Genomic DNA, 12,768 nt, shown 5'->3' with positions numbered 1-12,768 from the left:
AATAACTGACGCTAACTACTTTGGAATTCCTCAATGAAATTGAAAATGATGTCTTCCAAGAAAAAATCTTATTAAACTTTAGCATGAGAGAAAAGGAGTGTAAAAAGAGATGAATAAATCAATAGCAGCCTGCATACATTAAGATTATAAACGAGATATATATACAGAGAATGAAAAGTAAGAGAGAGAAAATGATTAAATGGTAACCGAATGCAAAACAAAAAAAAGAAGTGCAGCATGCACGTATGGGACGAGAGTGACGCGGAAGGCATGTACGGGACGTGGGTGACGCGGAGCGAGAATTGCAGATTCGCAGGGAGGAATGAGAAATCTGTTAAGATCCCCCCGCAAGCTGGGAATAGATATCAGACATTCCCAGCTTGGAATTCAACTCGTTGAAACGAGAAGGAGACAGTGCCTTGGTATATATATCAGCCAATTGAGCAGATGAAGAAACGGGTAACAATTTGAGTAAGCCATTTGAAACTTTCTCCCGAACAAGGTGACAATCTATCTCAATGTGTTTGGTGCGCTCATGAAACACTTGGTTGCACGCTATTTGTAACGCTGATTGGTTGTCGCAATAAAGAAGAGCAGGCCGAATGAATTGGAGGCGAAAGTCTTCTAAAAGATAAGTGAGCCATTGAATTTCGCAGGAGGTGGACGCAAGAGCTCTATATTCTGCTTCTGATGAACTGCAGGAGACAGTGGCCTGTTTCTTGGATTTCCATGAGATGAGTGAGTGTCCAAGATAAACAGCAAACCCTGTGATGGAACGACGGGTGTCCATGCAACCTGCCCAGTCGGAATCACTGAAAGATTTCAGTTGGAGAGAGCTGTTGGCAGAGAGAAAGATACCACGACCAGGCGCTTGCTTCAAGTAGCGAAGTATACGAAAGGCAGCATGCTGATGAGAGGTGGTAGGTTTGGAAGCAAATTGGCTTAGGTGTTGTACAGCGTGAGTAATGTCAGGACGTGTGTTGGTGAGGTAGATCAATCGGCCAATCAATTGGCGGTATGCAGATGGATCAGTTAAAGGTGTTCCAGTATCAAAAGATAAAGCAGCTTTGTAATCCATTGGGGTGGAAGATGGACAACATGCTAACATGCCAGTATCAGAGAGAATATCAAGAGTGTACTTGCGTTGACAGAGGTGAATCCCGGTACTGTTTCTAGCAACTTCGAGACCAAGAAAATAAGTCAAGTCTCCAAGATCTTTTATTTTGAATGTTTTGTGGAGAAGAGCCGTAATTTGGTGTATTTCAGTAAGATCATTCCCAGCAAGAACAATATCATCGACGTAAACTAAGAGGGCTGTGCAGGCAGAATTTTTAAACTTCAAAAACAAAGAGTGGTCTGCAAATGAATGGTGAAACCCCTGTTGCATGAGAAAGGTGGAAAGACGAGCATACCATTGCCGACTCGCCTGTTTAAGGCCATATAAAGAACGATTCAGTTTGCAAACTTGACCCGGTGTAGTGGTGGTTAAACCAGGAGGAAGATGCATGTATACCTCCTCGTTAAGATCTCCATGCAAAAAGGCATTATTGATGTCTAACTGTTTGAGGAACCAATTGTGAATAGCAGCTAAAGAGAGAAGAAGACGAACAGTAGTTAGCTTAGCAACCGGAGCAAAAGTGTCAAGGAAATCAAGACCTTCAAGTTGTGTGTAGCCTTTAGCTACAAGACGCGCTTTGTGTCGTTCCACTGATCCATCAGCATGATGTTTAACTTTATAGATCCATTTACAACCAATGGCAGTTTTGTGGGGAGGTAAGGATGTAATAGTCCAGGTATTATTGGCTTCCAAGGCAGTAATCTCATCTGTCATAGCCTTAATCCAACAGTCACTTTTAGAAGCTTCAGCATAAGATTTGGGTTCGGTGAGGAGGGAAATAGACATAATAAAATGACGGAAAGGATGAGATAAACGATTATATGAAATGACAGAGTCTAAAGGATATCGAATACCTGGAGATGATGATGGTCCAGTTGATGTAAAAGTCATATGGTAGTCACGTAGATAGGAGGGTGGGTGGCGTGAACGAGTGGGTCGACTAGGAATAGGGGATGAAGTTGGAGATTCTGGTGAAGAAAGGGAATGAGGAGGGTGAGAAGAAGGTGAAGGGGGATAAAAATTGTAGTCGTGAATCATGGGGTTGCTGGTGGAAGGTGTAGGAAGAGAAGGAGTGGATGATGCAGATTGGGTATCTTGAGTGAAATAAGGAAAATGATTTTCATAAAAAACAACATTTCGAGATACTTCAATGCTGCGGGTATTAAGATTGAAGGTAAGGTAGCCTTTTGTGTGTGGTTGAAAACCAAGAAAAACACAAGGACTAGCTCTGGGATCCAGCTTTGTACGATGAGCTTTGAGTGTGCTAACATAACAGAGACATCCAAAAACACGAAGGGTGGTAATGTCACAAGGTTTGCCATTCAATTTTTCAAAAGGTGATGTATGTTGCAAGAATGGTGTAGGAATGCAATTAATAATGTATGTAGCATGCATGAGGGCAAAGTTCCAAAACGTAGGAGGTAGATTGGATTGAAAAAGAAGTGCACGAGTGACATTCAACAAATGCTGATGTTTGCGTTCAACAATCCCGTTTTGTTCAGGGGTTTCAATGCATGTGGTTTGATGAATAATACCTTTGGAATCAAAATAGTTATTCATGGAAAATTCAGCCCCATTATCAGTTCTTATGACTTTAACACGAGCTTCAAATTGGTTTTCAATATGAGAAATGAAATTAGTAACACAGTTACGTGTGTCAGCTTTACTAGCCATAAGAAAAACCCATGTGTATCGTGTATGATCGTCGACTATGGTTAGAAAATAACGATGACCATGTATAGATGTTTTTGAGCAGGGACCCCAGATGTCAATGTGAAGTAAAGCAAAAGATTGTAATGCATGGGAGTGACTTAAAGGAAATGGCAGTTTCTTTTGTTTAGCATGATGACAAATGTTACACGTGAAATGTTTGTTGCTATATAAACATGGATAAGATTGTTTCATAGATTGTAACTTGTCATATGGCAAGTGTCCCAGGCGAAAATGCCACAAATCAATGTTTTGGATGCTCCATTCAGGATTATATATGGTTGCCAGGATTGAAGGTTGAACAACAGCAGCCGTCATGGTGTAGAGACCAACTTCTACATCAACTGTACCAATCTTCTCTTTGGTATTCACGTCCTGAATGAGACAATGTGTAGAATAAAATATAAGTTGCACATCGAGAGAAGAGACAAGCTTAGAGATGGAAATCAAGTTGTATTTAAATTCTGGTATAAACAAAACGTCAGTTAGATAGAAAGTGTCAGTGAATTTTACTACACCAGCATGAGTGGCAAGAACGTGTTGACCTGTAGGAAGCTTGACAGTAATAGGATTAATAGAATTGTATGTGAAGAAATTTGAAAGTGATGAAGAGACATGGTCAGTGGCCCCTGAGTCAATGACCCAAGAGGTGGAGATTTTTGTGTGAGTAGATATAGAGGGTACTGTACCTGGAGGTGGTGAGGGTTGTGTGGAACAGGATGAAACAGAATGAATATGGTTGGTGGAAGGAGAAGGTGAAGCTGAGCTGTCATTAGTGCACTGTTGTATTAAACCCATCAAGACTTGGTACTGCTGAGGAGTGAAGCGATAATCCTGGGTGATGGTGGCTTGCTGTTGATCATTGATTTTACATTCATCAGTCACTGTACTGTTAACAATAGAGGTTTTACCAATGGGAGCTTTGTAACTTGGAGGGAACCCATGCTTACGATAGCAAACTTCGACAGTATGCCCATTTCTCCCACAGTGAGTGCAGATTTTGACAGAGCGGTTAGACACTCCTTTGTTGGTTTTGTTTTCGTGATTAGAGGGAAAGCCATGCTTTCGATAGCACACATTTTCAGCATGTCCCTGTTTACCACAATAAGTGCACGTAACAGAAGAGGCAGCATTGATAATGGCAGTTTTCGTAATGGTATTGGCAACAAAATTAGATCCCAGAAGTTGTCGTTCCTGCTATACAACATATGAAAAGATCTTGGAGATTGGTGGGATGGGATCCATGAGAAGAACGTGGGATTTTACATTGCTGTATTGTTCATTTAAGCCACGCAAGAATTGCATCGCTTGGTCTTCTCGTTTCCTTTGTGCAATAGTGGGAATAACATTACATGAACATTTCTGGGTGCATGAACATGTGGGATCGGGTCTGAAATTTTCTAACTCGTCCCAAATAACTCGGAGCTTTGTGAAAAACTCAGTAATAGAAAGATCTCCTTGTCGAATGGAGGAAGCTTCGTGCTGCAAATCTGAAATACGAAGTAGGTCGCTTTGGGCATACCTTGATTTAAGATCATTCCAAATCTCATCTGCTTTATCCATCCAGAGAATGCTCTGACGAATAGGAGGAGAAACTGAGTGTACAAGCCATGAGACAACCATATTGTTGCATCGTTTCCAAGTTGGATAAGTAACGTCTGATTTTGGTGGTTGTGGAGCACTTCCATCTACAAACTCTATTTTGTTTTTGGCACTGAGGGCAGTAAGTATGGATCTGCTCCATGAGTGGTAATTTGTTGAATCAAGAACAGGTGAGACAAGTGCTGTGGCTGGGTTCTTGCTAGGATGAAGATAAAGGAAATTATGAAAAGACATTGAATGAGAGTCCTCCTCCATGGTAGCTTGAGAAAGGAGAAACGCGCAGCAGAGCTCTTCAATGGAAGAGCTCTGATACCATATTAAACTTTAGCATGAGAGAAAAGGAGTGTAAAAAGAGATGAATAAATCAATAGCAGCCTGCATACATTAAGATTATAAACGAGATATATATACAGAGAATGAAAAGTAAGAGAGAGAAAATGATTAAATGGTAACCGAATGCAAAACAAAAAAAAGAAGTGCAGCATGCACGTATGGGACGAGAGTGACGCGGAAGGCATGTACGGGACGTGGGTGACGCGGAGCGAGAATTGCATATTCGCAGGGAGGAATGAGAAATCTGTTAAGAAATCTTGCTACTTCAATCCACACTTGTCACTAGATATCCTCTTTGCCAATTTTTTGATAAATCATGTTTTGATTACTTCACTTCGCTACATGTTTTTTGAATATCATATAAAATCACCTGTATTAGTGAAAATTGATTTTAAAACATAATTAATTTTAAAATATTTTTTTTTTCATGGAAATATATATTACAAAAAAAAAACAGTTTAACCATCACTTTCTACAATACTATAGTACAAAAGACACTTTTAATTGAAGTTAAAAATATAAGAGAACAAATGTGAGTGATTTTGAGTAATTAATCGTAGTGTAATAAAAACTAAATAAAAAAAAAGGTGTTTTTGAAGGTTATAGAAGTAAAATAATAAAAAAAATATATATCGAAAAAAGCACATCACATTTATTAATAGTATAAAAGTGTAGATTAATCATTCAACTTTTGAGTATTGTTTACTTTTTACATTTTAACCAAAACATTGAAACTACATTATTAACTAATTACGTTAATATTTGTGTCCATTATTTTATGTTTAAATATTTTCATGACTAAATTGCATTTTTAATCAACTCATAGTATCAAATCTATAATTTTAATTTTTTATTTTAAATTTTGTAATTTTAATTCCTCAATTTTATAAATTAAAAATATTAATTCTCTTATTATATGTTTATTTATTAATTATTAAAATTGTAAAATATGTCATAATCAAATAACACAAAATTAATATTTAGGTTAAATTATATTATTTTTTTTCAATTTCATTCAAATTTCATCTTATTTTATTATTTTTATGAGATAAAATGAAAATAAAAAATAAAAATATTAATTAAATAATTTTTTTTTATATATTATTTTTAAATAATTATACATAATTTTTTAATATTTTATATATTAATAATTATTAGAGGCATGATGAGACTCCATCTCTCTAGTATTAATAATAAATGTGTGTATGTATGGTGTGGTTGCGGGGTTTATATTATACTCAGAGGTGAACGAAGCGAGTGTGTCTTCTCCAGCTGCGGCGTCTGAACTCACAAGTCACAACACAGCACTCGACCAAATTCCGAGTCTCAATTTCAGGTACAATTCCACTCTCTCTCTTCCAAACTCTTTCTCTGCAAAATCATTTTTTCATTTTTTTCACCACACACTCAACCATGTAAACCCTAATTACTTACTCGCATAAACTATTGGGTCTCCCCAGCAATGAACTTCCATTGGTTGCTGCTGCTTTCGGATTTCCTCGTAAATTATTTTGCACGCGCTGCTGTTAGGTTTTGTATGCATTTGAAATTTTGAATCATATATATGCAACATCGACTCAACTTTCATAGTTCGTCGATAAAATTTTCTATGTTATTTTATTTGTGCTCTGGATTTTGTTTTATTTTTTTTACTATCAGATTCTGTGCTGTTTTCTTCTTGAGACAACCTTTGGCAGTTGGTATAACTATCACTTGTGTAGTGTTATTTAGAACTATCTGCTTTGGAAGTTCCTATTTATTGCCTATAAGTTGTTGATTGTTCTATTTGATAGGGATGAGGTAAAATTCTGTGAACCGAACCAGACATTAGAATTAAACTGAATTGAACCACGTATTAGAACCGGTTGTTTTTAGTCGAGTTTTTATGAGCACCATTTTATACTGTTTGTTTGTTACATGTGAAATTCAATGATTTTTTTTTTCTTCTAAGAACCAAGTTGAACTGTTTGATTTAAAAAGAACTTTGAAAGTTTAGAACTTTAACCTTCCTGTCTAGTTTAGGGTTTAGGGTTTAGAGTTTAGGGAACCGTTGTTGTACAACCTACAATAGCGTGTTTTACTTCCTCTCTCAAATTTTGGGTTTCGTCTTCCTAGTTTATGAATTGTCTTCACTCTTCTGGTTATGCCTTTTGGGAAACTCGGGATCTTGATGAAATCAAGTAGAAAGTGGTTTTGAAATTGTGTGTAATAGAAGTCTGTGACTCTGTGGCAAGTCATACTGTTATAGTGGGCTTGCAAATTTGCCTCTTTGTGAAGTAGGTAGACACTAGGAGTTCAAGGATTCAAATAAAGAAAGTGAAGCTTGACCCCAAGATTTTGGTGATGTTGTTTTATTGCTACTTGCTAATCTGCTTTAACAACAACCTTGTTAATGAGGTGTTCAAAAAAAGTGGGAAGAAAAATAATCACATGAGAGGAAAACAGTGTGTCATAACATAAAGCAGTGGTTAAACAATTTTGCTGCAATTTTGATTGTCCAGTTAACTGAAGTAAACAAATCTCTTCACATAATTCACCTTTTTCCTCGCAAGACAAACAATTATGGTTTAGTCGCATATGCACTTCATTTCAGTTTAATTAGTTTGTTAGCTAGAACTAAACCATGCTCACGACTATTATATGATACACCATTTCCGCTGAAGAGCAGTTTACTGATGATTATGGAGACAGGCAATTGCTTGTTCTACTATGATGAATGTCTTTCTTATATATATATATATATATATATACACATATATATATATACACATACATATATATATATAAAGTGATCAACTAAAAGATAGGTTCCCCTCTCTCTGTGCTTTGGGTAAATTGACATCTGATTATCAGAATTATACTGTGTTATTAATATGATGCACATTTCATTTTTAGTGAATTACCTTGCTTTATCAAATGTTGACTTATAATTTTATCTTTTGCATTCTTTTTTGAAGGGGTTGGGGGCTTGGGGAGATATCATTTTCTAATCATATTATTAATAGCAATGGTAGATGAAGACCTATGGAATTAATTTAAAACTGCTAGACTAACTATGTGACTACTGTTATCCAGTATCTGTAGTATTTTTGTGATCTTACTTCTAATTCTTCTGATTCTGTTTCAGTGTTTGAGACTTGAGCTTATAGAAATTGAAGTTTGTTTAATTTGAATTTCGAGCAAAGGTCAACATGCAAGTTTTTCCCAGTGAAGGTGAAAGTGCTTTGTCAGTTGTTGGTCCAAGGCCAATGGAATGGTCTGCTGTTCCATATAGTGCCCCTCAAGCTCCTGGGCCAAATGGAAAGCAGCGGACCTCAAGTTTGGAATCACCAATCATGTTGCTATCAGGTCACCAGAGTGCTATATATACAATGAAGTTCAATCCAGCAGGATCAGTAGTTGCATCTGGATCTCATGACAGGGAAATTTTCCTCTGGAATGTGCATGGGGATTGCAAGAACTTCATGGTTTTGAAAGGTCACAAGAATGCAGTTTTAGATCTTCACTGGACTACAGATGGGACACAGATAGTCTCTGCTAGCCCTGATAAAACACTTAGGGCATGGGATGTGGAAACAGGAAAACAAATAAAAAAGATGGTAGAACATCTCTCATATGTTAATGCATGCTGTCCTTCCCGAAGGGGACCACCTCTTGTGGTTAGCGGCTCTGATGATGGAACTGCTAAATTATGGGATATGCGTCAAAGGGGTTCCATCCAAACATTCCCAGATAAATACCAGATTACAGCTGTTGGTTTCTCTGATGCATCAGATAAGATCTTCACCGGCGGTATTGATAATGATGTCAAAATTTGGGATTTGCGTAAAGGTGAAGTTACCATGACACTTCAAGGTCATCAAGATATGATTACAGGTATGCAATTGAGTCCTGATGGGTCCTATCTTCTTACAAATGGCATGGATTGCAAGCTTTGCATTTGGGATATGCGCCCGTATGCTCCACAAAATCGCTGTGTGAAGGTGTTGGAAGGGCATCAACACAACTTTGAAAAGAACTTATTGAAGTGTAGTTGGTCTCCTGATGGAAGCAAGGTAACAGCTGGTAGTTCTGATCGAATGGTTTACATCTGGGATACCACTTCTCGCCGCATTTTGTACAAGCTTCCTGGTCACAATGGATCTGTTAATGAGTGTGTTTTTCATCCCAATGAACCTATTATTGGATCTTGCAGTAGTGACAAGCAGATTTATCTTGGTGAGATATGAAGCACGAGGTTTAGAAACTTGCCAAATGAAATGAGCTTGTTAGCACTTTTGACAACCGTCAGGGAGTGGTAAACTTGAGAAATGCTGAATTCCTTTTGTAGTTTCTTGGTCGATAAATTCAGTGACTGTATAATGTTCTGGCAAAAATATTCTATCCTGCATTCGTTACTAATTGATGTAATTTGAGATTTGTTGTTGGTGAGAATGGCTCCACTGTTTCTACTGAACTTCGAGTCATATTGCTAAGGGTTTTCTAGAAGCTTTTTTCCTAAAGAATTGGATTAACTTTAAAAGTGGAAAATGTTAGTCATGCATTCACAAAGAGCTTCATAGTTGAGGTTTTAATTTACTTTTTTAACTTCTGTAAGATGTGTTTCTTTGGGATTAGTTTCATAACGTGCACACAAACAAACAACAAACATAATATCATACCTACTAGCAGGAAGACAGAGAAGGGATGCATTCATACCTTTATATTTTGTGACTTTCACATATTTTCTACATTCAATTGAATCATTTTTAGCTAAATTACATTTTTAGTCATTTTATTTTCATTAATTTCCAGTTTTGGTTTCTATTTTAAAATATAGTCATTTAATCTTTTTAATTTTAAAATATGAAATTTTAATTTTTTCATTAAATTGACATCTATTAATTAATTTTTTTTTAATATGTTTATTTGTATAATATAACATTTGTAGATGAAAAAAAGTGGAAATAAGATTTATTAATAAAATAAATATCAACCACTTATTAAAATATGTACAAACTAAGATTTTTTTTTGTTATTTTTTTATCTATGCATAAAATATTTTCAAATATCACGTTACCTAAGTTATTACAGGTATGTCAAGATTTAACGATTAATAAATATTAAATTGACGATATATTAAAACTTTATATTTTTTTTAAAATAAAGAGATTAAATATCTCTATTTTAAAATATGATAATCAAAGTTGTGAATTGAAAAAAAATAGAGCAATTAAAAATGCAAATTAGTCATCCTTTTTCAAGTAAAAACTAGTGTAAATTATCATACTAAGCTTTAGGAGTTTGCTTAAGTTTGGAAAATATTTTTCAATTTTAAAACATGATAAGGTAAATCAAAATTTAATAACCATGAGGTTGTTTAATATACACCTTTTGTATGAAACTATTTACAAAAGTACTCTTAGCATCCATTTGAAATCATTAAATTATTGAAATATGAAAAAATGAGAAGTTTATTTGCTTTTAATTTATAGGTAAAAGATTTATCGTGTTATAAATAATATTAATAACTAAATAATTTTTTATTATTATTAATGCTTAATAGTTAAAACAAATTATACTTGCAATAAAAAAAACTTAACTATTTTAAGAAGATATGATATATTAAACTAGGTTGGACGACTCGAAACATAACCTAAACTCATTCTAAAAAGTACACCTCAAGTCGGGTTGAATTAGTGGATTTAGTTGGGTCATGTTCACCCTTAATCAACATCTTCTTCTTGGTTATAAACTTTAACTACCAAGCGAATTTTATTTCTTGTAATTATTTTACTATCATCAAACACTCATTTGGTTCTTATAACCTGATTGTGAGAAGGTCTAGGAACTAGATTTCATACCTCACACCTTTCAAATTAATTTGTTTCTTCTTGCATAACCATTATCCAATGTTGATCATGAATGATCTCATCAATCTTTTGACTATATTTGTGACACAATGGTATGTGATTGCACATATTTCTTAAAGAAGATTTGGTTGAAACTCCCTTTGAGATATCACTTATAGTGTTGTCCAACAAATGTTTTTTTTTAGTTTCCCACTTATTTGGTGGTGTTGGACTTCAAGTGCATACTTCTCAAGTCTCTTCCTTTTTCTTGGAAGTTACTCTTCATGGGATTCATCAAGATCAAGATAATCTTTTGATTTTCACATATGCAATATTTTGAAAACAAAATCATTATCGAATATTTAAAAGCACATTCTTCATCCTCGAGGGAATAATTACTTTAGAAAAAGTTATGCTTAATATTAATCTTTCTAAGGAAGTGTTTTTGACTTGTGGAAATCAATTCCTTTAGACATATTTTCAATGAAAAACACTTGGCCAAAAATTTTAGGTTAATTTTACCTTTTTTTTATCAGTTACGTTTATTTTAAGCCAGTTAATTAACCTAAGAGATTTTAAGCCTTATTATCCTAATCAGGCACCCACAAACAAATTTCTAGACTTTACAAAATAAATGACTCCAAATTACATATGACTATTTATTATGTTATTGAGTCCTCTTAAAAATTCAATTTCCTCTATGTGAAAGGATCATTATTATTGCCAAGATCCATAATTTCTTTGCCTGTAACGATCTTCGACCCATCATATGTAAACTACCATCTGATGACTTAGGTGGTGGTTGACATATAAGTAGGTATTGTATAAAATTTCGATAAATGATGTTTGCAACTTTCGAAACAACAATTTCAACAACGAAAGTTTGGTTGACATGCAAAAAAATCCAAAGCTCGATTATCATTGAAGAGCCGCCATTTCCCTTTATGAAAAACCTAAGGTTAGTTGGTCCTAATGGCAGTTGCGTAACAACTTCTTGCTTTTGCATCGTGCCCTACTCATAAATAGGGATGAGAAAAAATTCTTCCCAAGGATATCCATAGATAAAACACGCTATGCATTTTAAATCCGTTTAATAATGTGGCAAAGTTGGATAATAAGGTACTCATCCTTGTAGGTATATATACTTTAAAAACATTAAAAATACTCATAATTATATATAAAATAATTTCTTTAATTTATTTTTACACTAATGTGTCACAATTATTCATTTTTAGTACAAATATGTGTTATAAAAAAATTTAATATAAATATGTGTGTTAATTTTTTTTATTTTTATTTTATTTTACATTTTTATATAATATTTCATTTTATTAAATATCCATGGATACTCATGGATATCTGCATATATATATATAAACAATTCATGGATTTCAACTAAATGGACACCCACACTAAACAAAACGAGTGACAAAAGCTATTACTTGTCCTATTCCATTGTCATCCATACTCCTAACCCTTTTCTTCCTTTTTTTTATACCTTTTTTTTCCCTATTTAGAGTTTCTTTTTTGTTGTTCTACAATTGTTCCCCTGTTATGCATCCTAAACGGGCATAATCTTGTTATTCCATCACCTTCCCATGTGACCCACTCACTTTTCCATGTCATTAATTGAATTATATGAACTGGTGTACATAATATGTTTTTAGATATAATATATATCATTAATATCATATATTAAAATAAGAACTCAGATACTTGTGTAGTGGGTTTGAGTCCTTATCATGTAAGTTTTACATTTTATAATTATGTTGTATTTTAAACTTTTACAAAGCCAACAATACACAAGACACATGCAACACGACACTAGACTAAAGCACTTTCTTATGTATCTATGTGTAGTAATTAGTAACACCTTTTATATAGGTAGAACTTGCAAAATACTCATTACCAGTCCACTTGAAACCTGATTTAATCAGTTTAATTTAGTTTCTAGTCAATTTGATGACTTCATGACTTCATTATTAGGCCAACAACATATTTGGTTTTACAAATGACTCATATAATTTATAGGTATGATTTATGATTAAATTGATCTAATCGGTCAATCTGACTCAGATTTGATAACATTATTAAAATCTTTTATTTTTTAAATATTTATTCTTTTTATTCTATAAAAATATTTTGACAATGATGGTATTCTTTTTTTTTTGTCTC

General features: G+C 34.3%; 1 protein-coding gene across 1 annotated transcript; it reads left to right on the top strand.

The window, feature by feature from the left end:
- Positions 1-5,938: 5,938 nt before the first annotated feature.
- On the top strand, positions 5,939-9,218 carry LOC109792216 (Transducin/WD40 repeat-like superfamily protein). The gene is made up of 2 exons (XM_020351612.3): positions 5,939-6,098; positions 7,890-9,218. Exon 2 carries the CDS (start codon positions 7,954-7,956, stop codon positions 8,989-8,991), a length of 1,038 nt encoding a protein of 345 aa, XP_020207201.1. The 5' UTR covers positions 5,939-6,098; positions 7,890-7,953; the 3' UTR covers positions 8,992-9,218.
- Positions 9,219-12,768: the final 3,550 nt, after the last annotated feature.

The sequence above is a fragment of the Cajanus cajan genome, chromosome 4, assembly GCF_000230855.2.
Source record: "Cajanus cajan strain Asha chromosome 4, NIPB_CcT2T_4, whole genome shotgun sequence".
Lineage (NCBI taxonomy): Eukaryota > Viridiplantae > Streptophyta > Magnoliopsida > Fabales > Fabaceae > Cajanus > Cajanus cajan.
The sequence above is the reverse complement of the archived record's forward strand: the minus strand, read 5'-3'. Positions and strand labels throughout refer to the sequence as shown.

Excerpts from the sequence above, each read along its gene's own strand:
- LOC109792216 (XM_020351612.3), top strand. The coding sequence starts at position 7,954 with ATGCAAGTTTTTCCCAGTGAAGGTGAAAGTGCTTTGTCAGTTGTTGGT.